General features: G+C 39.5%; 1 protein-coding gene across 8 annotated transcripts in view; it reads right to left on the bottom strand.

Annotated features, from left to right (window-relative positions):
* The window catches only part of inpp4b (inositol polyphosphate-4-phosphatase type II B), a 578,351-nt gene that overhangs the window by 237,766 nt on the left and 323,215 nt on the right, over window positions 1–17,370 (bottom strand). For all 8 annotated transcript variants that reach the window (XM_017717647.2, XM_037538633.1, XM_017717648.2 and 5 more), the window contains one exon: window positions 2,996–3,075. In XM_017717647.2, coding sequence (XP_017573136.1) covers window positions 2,996–3,075 — 80 coding nt within the window. The remainder of the gene's footprint in view (window positions 1–2,995; window positions 3,076–17,370) is intronic.

Raw genomic sequence — 17,370 nt, 5'->3', positions numbered from 1 at the left:
GAAACTGACAAAGTGGGGGGGAAAGAGACCGAGAGGGAGGAAGAGAGAGAAGTACAGGGGCAGAGAGAAAGAGTGACTGAGTAAGCAAGAGAGACATAAAGAGAGGGAGGGAGAGACAGGGACAGAGAGAGGGGGAGGGAGAGAGAGGGGTCAGAGAAAGACAAAGTCAGAAAGAGAGAGAGAGAGAGAGAGAGAGAGAGAGAGACTGTAAATCAGTGTTCAGTTTGTGCTTAAATGGCTGAATAACTGTGCTGGCAAACCTGCTTGGACTCAGTTACAGAGAGAAAGTCAGGTATAAAGGAACATCACCTTCATTTGTGGGTGTGGGTGTGTGTTTCCTCTCTTGGGAAACGTGTGAACCTCAGAAGTTTCGTTTTGACGTCTCTGTTACAGCGAAGACATTACACCTTAGTCATCAGCATCTGCTGGTGTTTATGTGTATGTACCATATGTATAAATGAGCATCGACAGGGCAGATTTTAAACTAAATTAATATCAGTCTATATCACATCACATTTCGTAGAAGAAGAGCTGCTTTACTATGATTTAAATTTGATGAAAAGTTATGTGCATGCAGTCTAGGATTTAACTCAACCAAACTAGAGGTGGAGGTATGAAGGTATGTTTTGAGGTGCATAACATATGCGCTTAAAAATAACACTGCTAAATCTAGTTCTTCGTGCGATGCCATAGAAGAACCTCTTTTGATTCCCTAAAGAAACTTTCAAAGGAATAACCCTTAAATTGGTAGAGAAACTTTACATTACTGAAAGTTTTTTAAACCTTCGAAAAATGTTAAACTTCTTCAGACATGGTTCTTTAGGGAACAAGAAGTGGCTCTTCGATGAGTGAATGCTGTAGAATTAGTTTAAAGTACATAATGACTCCTTTGGATCCAATGTTTAGCTTTTATCTTGTTAGAAATGAACACAAAGGCATTTTAAGGATCAGCGTCTGTGTTTACATGAAAAGATTTTAAAAATTCAGATTGAATACATTTCAATTACAGATTAAGACTGATATGTGTTTATATGCTCACTCTAGTCAGCATCTCTGTTTACAAGCACACATATACACACAAGTATTCTGATCTAAAATTATGCATAGAAAACCATTTAGTTTAGAAATTCACATGACAACGAGTATCAAGTGAGTCCAGTCAGAGTGAGATGAGCAGCAGTGAGTAGTGCTTGTGTTTTTAATTACTTTTCTTTGGGGCAGTCGTGGGCTGGAGGTTAGAGATCTGGCCCTGTGACCGGAAGGTCGCCGGTTCGATCCCCAGGGCCGACAGTCCATGACTGAGGTGTCCTTTAGCAAGACACCTAACCCCCAACTGCTCCCTGGGCAATGTGGATAGGGCTGCCCACCGCTCCGGGCAAGTGTGCTCACTGCCCCCTAGTGCGTGTGTTCACTAGTGTGTGTGGGGTGTTTCACTTCACGGATGGGTTAAATGCGGAGGTGGAATTTCCCCAGTTGTGGGATCAAAAAAGTATCACTTAACTTAAAATGTCAGACTCAGGAAAATCTACCTCACATGAACCTCATGATGTTCTGAGACACATAAGTTGGACACCATCCATCTACCTAGACATCACAAAAAATTGTGCAATTTTCTGCTGGACATTTTAAGAACTTCCATGTAAAACAAGGGCAGTGCTGTAATACTTGCTGAACTGAAATGCAAGCATGAATCTACTAAACTAAAAGTGATAATGTTTTTCAGTTCCCAGACATAATTACACATTGAAAGGCCCTGAGGGCTCCGCTCTGGAAATTACACAGGAATAGTACAACAAAATGTCAGTGATAACTCTAAACTTCTAAGGCTTACGCACACTCTCTTTCGTACTTATCAAATTCCATTTCACCTGTTCCCTCCCTCCTAGCAACCGATGCCATGCACTGCCAGCACTTTCCTCCCCCTCAATGTTCCTTCCTGTTCCTTAATTGATTGAGTCATAGCTGACACCTCGCTGACTGTCTAGGCCGGACTGTCTGCAGCCAGGGGAGAGCAATATGATGATGTTTTATCATTATTTTTGATAAATTACGTCACAGTATGCTTTTCAGAGTGTGTCATTGGTATGGGCAGTAGATCTAGAACACTGTTCAAGTGCATGGATCATAAAAGAGACGAAGTATTCACCAATTTAGACCAATTATAAAGGGTTAGTATGCAGTGTATAGTACCAACAGTGTATATTAACTCAACTGCACAAGCTGAATAGTATCAAGCAGTCAATTAGATGTCAGCCCACTAATCCAATATCTTACTTTTTCTTACTTAGTTTTTCCTCCTGTTTTTTATTATGTAGTTTATTTCTGCATAATTAAACAAAATCATTGTACTCATTTCGAAATGTGCTGTTGGGGTGTTTGCAACTTTTTCAGAAACCTCAGGAAAACTAAATATTATATATAAAAATAATCATGAAGTTGTATTTTTGCCACATCACCCACTCTCAACTGCAACAGAAAATAATGATTAAATAAAGCAAAAATAATGCCACAAAGTAAATAGGGAGCTCTTTCAATAGCGGATCTGCAAGCCCTGGTCTCTAAAGAAACTCCAGTCATCTCCGCTGGATTTGATCAGAGGAGATATTCTGACAGACGCTGCCTTCAGAGACCTCACACCATTCAACTCCAAAGCACACAAAAACGAGGCACGAATGATGAAAGAGGAGCACAAGCACGTCCTGATATGGGATGATGTTTTGGTGAGGAACGCTCCAAGATCCACTTAAACTTCCCCAAATCTGGTCTGTGTGTGAGACCCAGATTGCAGAACAGTGACTATGAAGTGAAAAATAAAGGTTTTGTATACAGCTACCTTTTGTAGTCACACAGAGCAAATTTGAAAGTTTTCAGAAAATATTGAGTAAACGAGGACACAAAGTGTCTTTGGTGCAAAGCATCCATCCGAGCAGCCCTGGTGCTGTAGTCCAAACAAGATGATACCTGACCAAGCTGAAGAACTACAAGTCCTACTCACCTCAGGCTGAGAGACAGCTGCTGGTCCTTGGACTTGAGAAGATCAGCTACAGAGAAGCTAGCGCTGCCCAGGAAACTGCTCTGTGGAAGACAAGAGAAAAAAAACAAACAAGCTTTAAGTCTGCAGGTGTTACTGTTATCTTTATAAACTGTTTAAATAGAATTAGCCTATATGACTAACTATATAATCTAACACATAATGAGTTGTATTTATGCTTAGTTTACATTCAACAGGTTTGAGTCAGCAGTTTTTGGTTTTGATGTCAAGAAACAAAAAGCAGGGCAAAAAAATGCACAGCACAGTTTATATATAATAAGATCAGTGAATGACCAAATGTTTAGAAGTCACATTTGCACAGAACGTCTCTGCTTATGTCAGTAAGCAAAAACCCCAGTTTTAAAACGATGGGACAGTTTGTGTAAAGCTAGTAAAAATCAGAAATGCATCTAAAATGCAGTGTTGGTCCTAAACGTGTTCAGTGCTAATGGTGACTTCAAAGACAGGCAAGTTACAAACCAATATCTCCCTTATACCATTACAGACCCTGGACTTTGAAATGTACACAATATGGAATTAACAATACAGAATCCTTTTCATCTTGGGCCTGGAGAACGCATTGTCTATTATCTCCATAAACAATCCACAAAACCACCATGCCTCAATCCATTTCAGATGAGTTTGAGCCCAGAGAAGTCGGCAGTGTTTCTGAATGTTGCTGACACGTGACTTCCAGTGTGCACAGTACAGTCTAAACTGGCAGCGATGACAGTGTTTATTAATGGTTTGTCAAAGTCCACGTTGTGATTTACATCACAGAAATGTGCTGGTTTGTAATGCAGTGCCTTCTGAATTATTGAAAGTCATGGGCCTTGTCTTTAAAGGATGAAATACCAAAAATGTGGGGAACATTATTTTTAAACTGATGTTTTTTTTCCAGATGCACTTTAGCCAGTGGCAATCTCGACCCATCCTCACTCACAAAGAAAAAGGCACATCTTGGATGCTCCTTTTATATCCTAGCCTGAGTGCAACATCTGTTAAAAACATTTTTTAACATTTCACCATGTTTCTAGTCCTAAACTACCCTGTCTCAACTTATTGGTTATTGGTTATTATTTATTCAGAGTGAACATGTTTACCAATAAACAATACAATGTTGATAACATATAACATTAAATATCTTGTCTTTGTACTGTCTAAGTTGTTTTTATTTGCATTTTATTTACTGTCCCGATTTTTTGCCATCAGGTTTGTATAGGACAGATATCAAAGTGCACCATGCTTTCGTGATCACTGGCACCTCTTAGGACAACAGCAGACCACAATATACAGAGCATATCTTATTATAAAGTCAACCAGCACCATGAAGTCCCATGCAACCTCACTGCACTTAGCATGTGATTCAACAGTGTTAGACATTAGTGAGTCTTCAGCATGTTACATATTTCAGCACTGTTTGTAAAAGTGTCATGTTTGCCTCGTAGCAGCGTGTAATCTGAGAAGCTGCGAGCATGTAAGATTAAACATGGGACAAGATTTCTGCTTCCACAGAGTGTCAATGTTGTTAATAATAGAGGCTAACCTCTCCCATCTCTCCTCAACATAAGGCCTTTGAGCGCAGGGTGCCTGTAAGGCGTTCTGCAGTACGTGTGCCATTCTGATGAATGTGTGATGAGGGCTGGGTAACACCTTTAAAAAAAACTCTTCACATGACAGCCAAGTCAAGCTACAGTAGCACATGGAAATTCATCTATTAGCGTGAGCCTTACATGAACTTTGCTGCTTAAGCGACATTTAAATGAAACAAAAATGGTTTTCAATTTTAAGTTTTGTTTGATATACTTCTTTTTACACTGTATCCTTATTCATCCATAGATTTTACACTATTTATTTATTATGAACACAATGTAAAGCAGCCTTGGGATCATTTTAAAGTATAAAGATGCTGGACATTCTTTTTATTATGAAGGGTTTTGGATAGGTCTCTGGTAAAGAAGCATCACCCCAAATATTTAAGGTCTCAGCAGCGCAAAATTATGACGAATGTCAAGTTGGATTGACGTAAAAGTCAAAAGTCTGTCGTAGCTATATAAGCGGACAAAATTCATCAGAACGTATTTTTCCTTCAATATATTATAATTATTTTCAACCTAAACAGTAACTTTGTTTGTAGACTCTTGCTCTTGTTCAATCTGTGGATGCTTGTAACAGTGGAGGCTCTCGAGGGGAAGTTCCACTTTACAGAGTTCCACTTTACTGTTGCTTCTGTTTGTTAAATCATTATATGGAAACATCCATATAATTTTGTGTCCTTAGCATTTACAGATATATCTGAAAAACATGTTAGTGTTACAATTTATTTATATTTTAAAACAGAAAAAGAAGTTACTTTGACAATTACACCTTCTTGAACCATCAATTCAGCAGCATTGCTATTTAAATAGGTTATATAGAATCCCAAGCTGGACAGAAGTGCTTGTCCTCACATTAATGTGTAAAGGGTGAGAGCCATATTATGAGGGAAAAAAAAGTATTTCTGCAATTCTAACTGCAATAATCTATACATGAATATGAAATATGTTACTTAAATGACATACAGAAAACAAACAAATATTATACAATTTATAACAAAAATATGATCCCCAGGATGTTTGTCACCAGTGCTATTGTGTAACAAAAATCTCTTATTTTGAAATAAAAGTCACACTGATGACATCACTTGACATCCGTGTACCTATTTTCTGAGGATCTATGAAGAAAAGCACATGGGAAGTCCACTGTGACATTTGAGTTTTCTCATTTAGCTCATGATTTCATAGGTAGCTTTTGGTTGAAGTCGCTGGTGTGACCTACTTTACTCGGTAATTGTAAAAAACATAGATTAAATGACATATTTTAGTGGATATTCCATGATTGATAAAGTGAGGTTTGATGCTCTGTAGCAGACATTTTGTACAACGCATTCTTCATTAAAAATGTCACCGATGTTCCTGTCTCTGGTGTTTTCTTATGTGTAACACCAATGACGAACAGTAACACCAGTGACTTTCATGGATAGATAAACAAGTGGAAGTTTCTGTAGAATGACCCAGTTTGTCAATTTATCCATGAGCACTGGCCAGTGTGGTCCACAGAAGGCGCTGGAGGTATCACTTTAAAACCTTATGATGACAGATTCTATCTTAGCAAAACAGCAGACTGACTTGGCCCTTAGCACTACAAACAGTTCAAAAGGTCAAACTAGGAAAATGTGTTAATATTAAAGCATTAATAATATGTTAACTTTAACACTAGTATTGATATATTACTAGAGTGTGTCTTTATTGTTAATGATACCTAGAAAATACAGTAATACAGTGTTGGTGTGACTGTTAGAAGGTCAACTAGACGCAAGAAATCAAGCTGGGACACGCAAAGCTGATCAGCCTCATTTTGGCCTGAGACAGAACAGTAATCAGGCAGTGAGGTCATCATAGTCCACCTGGGGAAAAATCGGCAGGGCAATCATCCAGGACGACTGTAGATAACTATTTCTCACACACACACACACACACACACACACACACACACACACACACACACACACACACACACACACACACACACACACACACACACCTGTCAATGCTACAAAATCTCCTTTACAAAGGCAGTGTACTTACGCAAAACCCACGAGTAATCACTACACACACACACATACACACACACACGCGACACCTGGCAGCTGGTGTGTGTGTGTGTGTGTGTGTGTGTGTGTGTGTGTGTGTGTGTTAAGGCGTGTCAGAGCGTACAAAGTAGGTCATAGTGAGAGAAGATCAACCCAGGAACATCAATAACAAACACACACACACACACACACACATACAGGATGACAGAAATAGCACAGGGAGAGCAGAACAGAAAAAGAGAAGGAGATGGAGAGATAAAGAGTGAAAAGAAAGAAGAGGTGAGCAAGCAAGACAAGGAAAGAAGGGTGGTAGATAGAGAGCATGAAAGAAAGAGAGAGAGAGAAAGAGAGAGAGAGAGAGAGACAGAGAGTGAATGTGTGTGAAAGAGAAAGCAGAAAGAAATAGAAATAAAGTGAAAAGAGACTGAGACAGAAAGAAGAGACAAAGAGAGAGAAAAGAGGAAGAGAGACATTAAGAAAGAAAAGAAGAGGAGGGAGCGAAGAGGGGAGATAAAGATATATTCATAGAGAGAAAGAGAGAGAGAGGGAGGGAGGAATCATGGAAATAGAAAAGAGAGAGAGATAAAGAATAAATGAGGAGAGAGAGAGAGAGAGAGAGAGAGAGAGAGAGAAGAGATAGGAGAAGGGAGGGAAGATAGCAAGAGAAGAGAGAGAGATAAAGAATAAATGTGAATGCAGAGAGAGAGAAAGAAAGAGAGAAGCAGGGAAGGAAGGTGGAAATAGAAAAGAGAGAGAGAGAGAAAGAATAAATGTGGAGAGAAAGAGGGAGAAATAAAAAATAAATGTGGAGAGAGAGATAAAGAACAAAAGAATAAATGTGGAGAGAGAGAGAGAGAGAGAGAGAGAGAGAGAGAGAGAGAGAGAGAGCATGCAAAAAAGCACACACTGTAACTGTCGAAAGGGTTTGGCATTGTTCAGCTGTGTGAGTGGAAGGACACAAGGACACACTGTAGTCAGCCTGAGAAGCTAATTATCTTATATTCTCCCTCTCTCTCTCTCTCTCTCTCTCTCTCTCTCTCTCTCTCTCTCTCACACACACACACACACACACACACACACACACACACACACACACGCACACAATAAATAGAGGAACCCCCCTGATATTTACAAATTAATTAAAACTCTATTCTTTATTTAACAACTCTATTTAAAAACTCTCTGTGCCATCCAGATGTTAACACTTTATTTGGATAGTGTGGATGATGCACTGCAGTCGCTTTACAGGACTCTGTGTAAGTTTGTGCATCAGGTTTTTCCCAAACTTTTATTTAACAACAGTTTGCTTTACACTGTTCTGTTAATCTGTCAATCCTGTTAATAAAGCATGCAATCTAACCTACTACCATAGGAACACGAGGGTAGAGTGCACTGACTGCATTCTCTGGAAATAATATCCAGTATAGAGAGAAGAAAGTGTGCATGTTTACGAATTTATACTTTCACTAGTGAAAGAAAATGAATGAAACTGAAAGTCAGGACATCCTCAGTTGAAAGCACACACTGTGAGGACCAGAGCACACTGGCCCAACCCTGTGGACAGAACAAAGTTAATCTTAAAATACTCAAAAAAAGAACTGACAAACCAAAATGAGGGAAGGACATCATTGTAGAATTGCATGAATGGGAGGAGAACATTCTAGAACCGCATACAGAACATTCTAGAACAGCATGAATGAGAGGAGAACATTTGAGAACAGTGTAACTGAAGGACATCATTCTAGAACCATGGGAATGAGAGGAGAACATTCTAGAACCATGTGAATAAAGAAGAACATTCTAGAACAGTGCTAACAAAGAACGTCATTCTAGAACTTTGCAGAAAGAAGTGAATGGCAAAGAACATTCCAGAACAGCATGAATTAGGTGGAAATGTACTAGTGTAAACTGGGAGAATGCTCTAGAACAGCTTGAACCATCTTCAAAATGGAGAGGAATAATCTACAACAGTCAGAATCAGAAAAAAATCTAAAACACCATTAATGAACATTGTAGAATGGTGCAAAGAACATTCTAGAACACTGTGAATAGAGGAGCACGCTCTAGAACAGTGTGAATGGAGGAGAACATTCTAGAATGGTATGAATAAAGGACATAATTCTAGATCTGTGTGAAGGGGAGGAGAACATTCTAGAACAGTGTGAATGGGATCAGAATATTCTAGAACAGCATGAATCTGGTGAAAAAGTACCGTGTAAATGGAGGGAAATGCTCTAGAACAGCTTAAACAACCTTCAGAAGGGTGAGCAACATTCTACAACAGTGTGAATCAGGAAAATACTATTAAACACTGTGAATAAACATTCTAGAATGGTGGAACATTGTAAAATGTTGCGAGGAACATTTTGGAACAGTGTGAATGAGGAGAACATTCTACATACTCTTAACATTCACACACATCTGCACGTCGCTGTTGTGGGATGAAAACCTTGTATCTCTAAAACAGTAACTTTACAGGAGAAGGAAAAAAACCTACTTTCCATTTAATGTGAGTCAATGGAACCAGACTTTTTTCTAAGCCTTTTTGGGTAATTTCTTTTGGTCCATTCATCATGAAATTTACGAACAATGTAAAGAGCCACAGGTATTTTCAAATTATGTCAAAAACTGAAAAGCTGGAGATACAAGGTTTTGTTCTGACATCAGCATCTTGTTGGAGTTTGTTGGGTTGTTTAGCTCTCACTTCAACCCAAACCTTAATCTCAACCTAAAACTTTAACCTAAGTACTCATTTTCAATTCAAAACTTGCTTTCAGCCCCAAACCTAATCGTAGCTCTGGCTTCAAATGAATTTCCCCACACAGTTTGTAGATAAGCTGTAATGAAGTCTGACCACCCAAACTTCTTCTTTCTGAAAAACCGCTTGCTTCTTTTTCTGCTTTGTTTTTTCCTGTCCTCTTTCTATTTCTCCCCTCTGAAACCGTCCCACTATTCTCGGCCCGCTCTCGTGAGGCGTTTGAAAAGCCAACGAAGCTGCTGCACTGTCTTCTGGAGTGTTTGCGCTGTCTGAACACTCACTAAAATAGCATGTGTACAACGCCTGCACGCTCAGACGCTTCACTACAAGTCATGATATAAAACTGCACATCAGCAGCCGTTCCCCTTCAGTCACACTGGAAAGGCTGAAGTGGGTAAAATATGCAGGATTCATCTTTCCAGTTCAATTTCCAAAGCAATACTGCATCATTGCCATTTTCCCCGTTTCAAGATTAACTGTGGAGAATCTTTTGGGCTTTTTTTGTCTCCTTCAGATCCTTCAACAGTGCCTTAACCTTTAAAAGTCACACTTATTGTCGGCAATAAAAAAAGCCAATGTGAAATTTAATATACATTTTTGATGCCCACAGCTTATTGAGCCAGGCAGAGAAAGTCCTTTGAGAGGGTTCGTTAGTAAAGAAAATGGTTTTATATGGAACCATGAACACTCAGGGAACCCTTTCCAGGACTAAAGAGTTCTTTTTATCTTTAGATGGGTCTTCAGATTGACAGATAATGTGCTGTAGATGATCCTATATGGAACATTTTTGAAAAGAGTTCTTTATAGCACCAAAAAAGGTTCTTTTCAGTATCAAGTCTGTAACAACAGAGGAACCGTTTTTGGCGCCACATACAATAGAACCCTTTTCAAAAATGTTCTATACAGAATCATCTATAGCACATTCCCCATTAATCTGTTACAATGTGAATATGAGGAGAACGTTCTTGACTGCAACTGGTGGAGAACATTCTGCAACAGTAAAAGGAAAATTCTAGAACAGTGTGAACAACAAGAACATTCTTGAAAAGTTAGTATGGTTCTTCAGATTCACTTCAGTTTGTGTTGTAGATGATTCTATATAGAACCATGTTGAAAAGGGTTCTATGTGACACCAAAAATGGTTCTTCTACTGTTACACTGTCAAGCCTGTACATCAATCTGAAGGACCCCTTGAAGACGAAAATAACTCCTTAATTATGCAAATGGTTCTTTGAGTGTTCATAGTTCCATATAGAACCACTTTCTTTAGTAAAGAACCCTTGAAGAACCATCTTTTTAAGTGTGTAGGAGACACTGTATCATGTTTTCATTTGATGAGAAGTTGATACTGTTCCTACAGTCAGTTTTTTGGCATCTGTTCTGATTTGTTGATGTCAAAGAAGTAAAAGAAGCTAGAACTTGTATGTAAATATGAATGTAAACTGAAAACTGAGTGTAAATGTGTGTGTACGCACTACAGCAAGTCAGAGCTAAGAGTGAAAATGCAATGGTCGCACTCCTACAAACACACACACATACACACACACACACACACACACACATGTCTCTTGACCAGATCAAAGGGCACTCTGTCGTCACACAACAGAATTCCCCGCTGTTAAACAGGGTCAGTCCCATGTCATAACACAGCGGTTAAGCTCGAGTTCGAAGGTCGGAGCATCGTGGAAAAAGCAGTTGCGCTATGACATACACACCAACACACTTACAAGCTGACAACCAGAAGTTTGGAGACAGTAGGCTTTAGAGATATTTGGCAGTTTGCCTTATGTAAAGAACTGGAGCAGAGAAAAAAGTGGCACCTGCATTTAGATCTATGGGAAAGACATCAATAAACAGGGTTAGAATCTGTGGTTGAAAGGGCCCTTTCAGTGAGCATGATGCTTTGTGCACTGGTGCAAGACAAAACTGGAAAACCAGAAGAGCAAATGCAGATTTGAGAGCTCAGCTTTGTAAAAACAATAGGCTGATGTACAGCAATGTGGAAAAACGTGATGTAGTCAAATGAGTCATCTTTCACTATATTCTACACAAGTGGGCGAATGCGTGTACAGCAAAAGAACAGTACAGCCCTGAGTGCTTGACACTTACAGTGAGGGGGTCTGGTAGCTCGGTTAAGCTGTGAGGGCATTTTGCTGACATGGTCTGGGTCCACTTTGTTATTGCAAACCAATACAAAGTTAGTCTGACTGATCACCTTTACCCTGTGAGGCAACATTGTTGTCCTGGGATAGGGGTCTCATCCAGGATGACAGTGCCCCTGTCCACAGGTAACAAAGGGCCATTAAAAGTAGTTTTTTACTGACATGTTAGACAGCGCTGAGTTGTTATATTGGTCTGATGATCAGTTTTCTTTTAAGAGGTTTTCTTTTACTGTGCAATATCAGTCCATGTCCTCAATCAGCCCTGATATGCTTGTTAAGCAGATAAAGCCTTCCACTTACGGAACACCTTTCTTCACGAAATACGAACAGGGGCTTAAAAGATGTTTGCATTATGATGGTCCATTTTACATCACAACATTACAAGCCTACTAAGACATTTTGGGCCAGATTCATAAAACAAAGTGGTAACACTGCTATACCATGCAAAGTATGGTGCAGCAAGGTAAATAAGGTCACCATGGTGTTAAGTAGCACAACTGTGTCCTTTTAACCCTGGGTTATAGAACACAACAGAACACAATGTGCACAACAGAAAAACGGCAGACATAAAAATAAGGCTGCAAATGTAACATGAACAGGGGTCAACTGTCAAAATCAGGGAACATGAAAAAAAACAAACATTAAGGGATTACAGTGAGTTGTAGTGCACAAGCAGAGCAAACCAATAAGTAGTAAATGTCATATTTCAATCAGTTTTGACTGGTTAGAAATTATTAGTGAAAATATAATTTTATGTGTCTAAATTGAATCTTTTGTAAATTGAAAAATACAACTTTGTTCCCAAAAAATTATGGCGTAGTGGAAATCACTGCATTGGCTCAGGAACACTTCTGAAAAACACTGTCGGTGAACAGTTCGTCACTGCATCCACAAATGCAAGTTAAAACTCTACTATGCAAAGAAGAAACCATATATAAACAGGATCCAGAAACACTGCCGCCTTCTCTGGGCCTGAATTCATTAAAGATGCACTGAAGCGAAGTGGAAAAGTGTCCTGTGGCTTAACAAATCAAAATGTTTAATTCTTTTAGGAAATCATAGATACTGTGTCCTCTGGGCTGAAGAAGAGAGGAACCATTCAGCTTGTTATCAGTGCACGGTTCAAAAGCCAGCATTCATGATAGATTGCGTTGCCTTACGAAAGGCTACCGGTGCATGCAAATTAAGGAAAAGTGCTGCCACGCCTCACATCACACAAGCAGTGAAACACGCTAGTGAATGAGCAAACAGTTTACCACCGTGCTACTTGCTCTTGATGCCATGTTAAATCTGATTTTGTGAAACCTGCCCGTTATGTTTGCCTTTCCTTTAATTTGTCACCTGACCTGCGTGTGTTTGCCAAGTAGGTCTGAAGTGGCCAAGTTGTAGAACTGGAACTGTCCTTTTAATCTCTGCGATACAACTAATTGTTGAAGATGTAAAGAAATGTCTACGGGCAAAGTGGTGACTACCTAATATAAGTTGCCTTTAGAAATCTGAAGAATTATCTACCATCATTCACTGAAAGAGAAGTAAGAGTGATGGTCAGTAACAGGTCAGAAAGTCTGGGATAAAAATTGGTTCTGACCTTCACCTTTTTAAATACAACCTGAAAGCAGGTTAGTGCGCAACTTTTACAATATCTATGACAATTTTCTTAGCATATGGAGGCGGCATGAGTCACATGGTTACAAATGGTGCACCCTGCTCTGTGTAAATAGTAGGTGTTTACAAAGGGCAGCAGCCCTCGCAGGGACTTTCTCTTTCTATCTCATTCTTTCTTTCACTCTTTCACTCGCTCTCACACTGCAATGTGAGGAACCGGCCCGGCATTGTGAGGTAGAAAGGGCATCCTGTTCCTGTCTGACCCCAAAACCACTCAAAATCCCCTCCATCATTTCCTTTATTCTCTCTTCCACTCTACTACAGTATCTCCAGACTGTCTGCAGAGGTGTAGAGTAATCTAAACCCATGCTGGTGTCAAAGTACTGTTAGAATGTATTGTCAAAAAGTAATAGTACAGCCCCCCCAACAAAAATAGGACTTGAGTCGAATGACAGAAGTATCAGCTCTAAAACTACTAGAAGCTGCTACATACTATACAGCTACAAAAGAAAAACTAAAAAACTACTATAAAGAATTCTAGAATTGTTACAAATCTAAAGGTTCAAATATAATTTTGCAAAGATGAGCATATCCGTGTCCAGACCCAAGGAAGGGGTTCACAGGTAAGTGAAGCACACTTCCAAAGCACACTGTCCAGAATCTCAGCTATGCAAATCCTGCTGTGTGTGTCAAAAAAATACTAACTGGCCATCTAGTAGCATTAAGGGTGTGAGAAGTCACAATTGGCCCCTCCCTGTCCTGTCCATATGTTTGTGTTTTGGTTTAGCCCATGTGATTCGTTTTGGTCCAGCCCCCTCGTTTCATGACTCCACCCCTGATTGTTTCCACCTGTCACTCATCAGCCCTGTTGTATTTAAGCCCTGTGTTTGCCCCTTGTGTTTGCTGGTCTTTGTTGGTGTTGGATGTATTGGTGTTTGTACTGTTCTATGCACTGTTGTTTGCTCTGTTTGTACTGTTCTGCTTATTCTGTTTGATTCTGGTTTCTGTCATGTCTGCCCCCCGATTAAACCGTGTTGGCTCTCTGACCCTAGACCGTTTAGACTATGACCCTGGATTTGCCCATAATATACGTCGCTTATCTCCACATATGCATCCACCTCCTCGCTCCCCGGTGTTACATGAGGAGACCCAAACAGTACTCTCACTCAGAATTGGCACAAAATCGAGTGGAGCAGCCTCAGGATTGGTTGACATTACAAACATATGTTCCACTGAGTTACTTCAGACTGTAAAGTTAAAAAAAAAAAAAACAACTACTACTCAGACCTGAGACATTTAAAAGAAACGTGCTACATGATCTGTTTAAACACTTAGTAACAGTTAAGACAGTAAGAAGCTAACTTCAAATTTTAAATAAAAAAAAACAACTTCTGTCCTATGTTTTCATGTCACAACCGAAACAAAAGTTTTAGTCTATAGGTTGAGCCTTATTTTAGACACACCCCTGCATTTTAGAGCAGGAAGTGAGACTGCATCCCTGTCCCTCATGACCACATTGTGAGCGTTTCCCACAAGCTGAAAATGAGTGTGTAACATTAAGAATAGTCACTTCTGAAACACACATTTTCTACAACTATAAAACTGTATTTGTTTCAATATCAGTATTCTAATAGTGTGTGTGTATGACTGCTCAAAGCTGTGTTTGTTTACCATATACTATCATTTTTGAGTTATAGCCAAAAATTGGTAAAATTGTCACTCCAGAAACATTTAGCAAAGTTTCGGTACTGTTATGATTGTTTGGATAGGAATGTTCAATGAAGTACCTGAATGAAAAATAAATGTGATTAAGCTATAGCGTCACTCAAAGCGAAAGAATTTTAGTCTAATGTCAGTTAAAAGTCTGGAGAGTGTTTCTACTGGGTCTTTAAATCAGTTTGGTATAATGATTCGTAGAGGCTTCAGCATGTATTTTTTAGCTTTCAGTTAAATAAGTAACTAAATCAGCTAAATTAAGCTAAATGGACTCAAATCAGTTTATGGAATAGTAGTAGCAGACTGTGGAAGAGAGGAGGGAAATAAAGTTGTAGGTAAAAAAATTACAGAGTTATATGGTGATAAACATAAGGGAGATCAGAAATTAGCTTAGTATAGTAAATGTATTAGGCATTGAGGTTTATACACTGTGTAAAGTTCATCTCATCTCTGCAATATGGCCTCACTAATGTTCTAATCCTAGGTACGGTCCTGTGTTCACATTACATGCAGGTAAACTAACAGACACCTATACAAACGTGTGCGCACGATGTCCCCACATGTCCTCAGATGCACAAGTCTAAATCAGCCTTAAAAAATACTCTTTAAAGTATTAAAGTGAGTTTTTCACTCTAGAATTACGGCCAATATGGATATTATTTTAAGTGCATGCAGTTGTTTTAGAATCATCCACAGCTCTGTTCATCTGTTTTACAGCTTTGTATTAATTATTCAACAGATTTTTATAAGTATAGATAATAGAAAACGCACACACATGCTCTCCCTGACTCACTCACTCCAGTGACAGCAGACAGCAGACTTGCTCTTTTCTTTCTGCCTTTTCTTAAGCTCTCACTATTCAGAATGATGAAACTCCCAGGAAAGGCACGATCACACACTCTCGCAGAAAACGAGCGAGAAGAAAGAGGATGGAAAGGCAGAAAAACGAGGCAAGACAAACGAGCCCCTCCACCACATGCAGGAGGATTGATTACGATCGTCTGGCTGCACTTGTTCACTTTCTCATTCTCTCTCTTGCTCTCTCATTCTTCTCTTTCCCACACAGGTCTGCAGTGAGACCCCCTTCTGTCTGCACACACAGAGTCAACCACAACCACAAAGAACTATCGCCACACACACACACACACACACACACACACACACACACACACACACACACACACACACTCGCACGTACAAACATAAACATACATACACACACACTGTGAGGCTGTGTGAGACCTGAAGGCCGTTATCACACTACAATAATAAAGGTTCTCCGCTCTCTGCTCTATTGATTTGGCCCAACTTAATGTGACACAGCATTCAGTTCAAATCACTATTTAAGATACACACACTCTCTCTCTCTCTCTCTCTCTCTCTCTCTGTGTGTGTTCTTTCTCTTTTCTTCATATGTCTGTTCTTTATCTCTTTTCTTTCTGTCCATCTGACTGTTCTTTCTCTCATCCTCTCTTTTCTTTATTTTTCTCTCTTCTCTGTTCGTCCTGTTTTCTGTTCTTTCTCTCTTTTTGTTTCTTTCTCTTTTCTTTTTGTCTCTCTGTTCCTTTTTTCTCTTTCCTGGTCTTTCTCTCTTCCCCTCCTTCTCACTCTTCTTTCTGGGTCTCTGCTCGCTCTCTCTCCCCTGCAGTCTTTCTCTGTTCTTTATCTCTTCCTCTTCCCTTCTTTCTCTCTGTATTTGTCTCTGTTCTTTCTCTTTTCTTTATTTTCTGTCTGTCATTTCTCTCTTTTCTTTCTTTTTCTCATTTTTTTCTGTTTGTCCTTCCTGTCTCTTTCTTTCTGTCTTCCCTTCTTTCTCTCTCAGTATTTTTCTCTGTTCTTTCTCTTTTCTTTTTTCGGTCGGTTGTTTCTCTCTTTTCTTCCTGTTCTTTCTCTTTTCTTTCATTTTCTATGTTCTCTGTTTGTCCTTCCTGTCTCTTTCTTTCTCTCTCCCTCTTTTCTCTCTTGTTCTTTGTCCCTCTCACTCTTTTTCTCTTCCCCTCCTCTTGCTCTCAGTTCTTTCTCTCTTTCCTCCCTCTCTCTTCTTTTTTCATTTTTCTCTCTCACCACCTTTCTCTGTTCTCTTCCTCTCCTGCTTCCCCTCTTTTTCTCTGTTCTTTCTGTCTCTCTCACTCTTTTTCTCTTCCCCTCCTCTTGCTCTCAGTTCTTTCTCTTTCCTCCCTCTCTCTTGATTCTCGATGTTTTTCTCTCACCATCTTTCTGTTCTTTTCCTCTGCCGCTTCACCTCTTTCTCTCTCTCTGCATTTCTCTCTCTCTGTTCTTTCTCTCTTTTCTTTTCTGTCTTTTTTCTTTTCTTCTTGTTCTTTCTTTCTCTCTCCCCCTCTTTCTATCTGTTCTCTCTCTCTCTCTCTCTCTCTCTCTCTCTCTCTCTCTCTCTCTCTCTCTTAGTTATTGCTCTTCCCCACTCTCTCTCTCTTCCTTCCCCTCGCTCTAAAAGGGAAGTGCACAA

Source organism: Pygocentrus nattereri, chromosome 5 (genome assembly GCF_015220715.1).
Source record: "Pygocentrus nattereri isolate fPygNat1 chromosome 5, fPygNat1.pri, whole genome shotgun sequence".
NCBI classification, from domain to species: domain Eukaryota; kingdom Metazoa; phylum Chordata; class Actinopteri; order Characiformes; family Serrasalmidae; genus Pygocentrus; species Pygocentrus nattereri.
The sequence above is the reverse complement of the archived record's forward strand: the minus strand, read 5'-3'. Positions and strand labels throughout refer to the sequence as shown.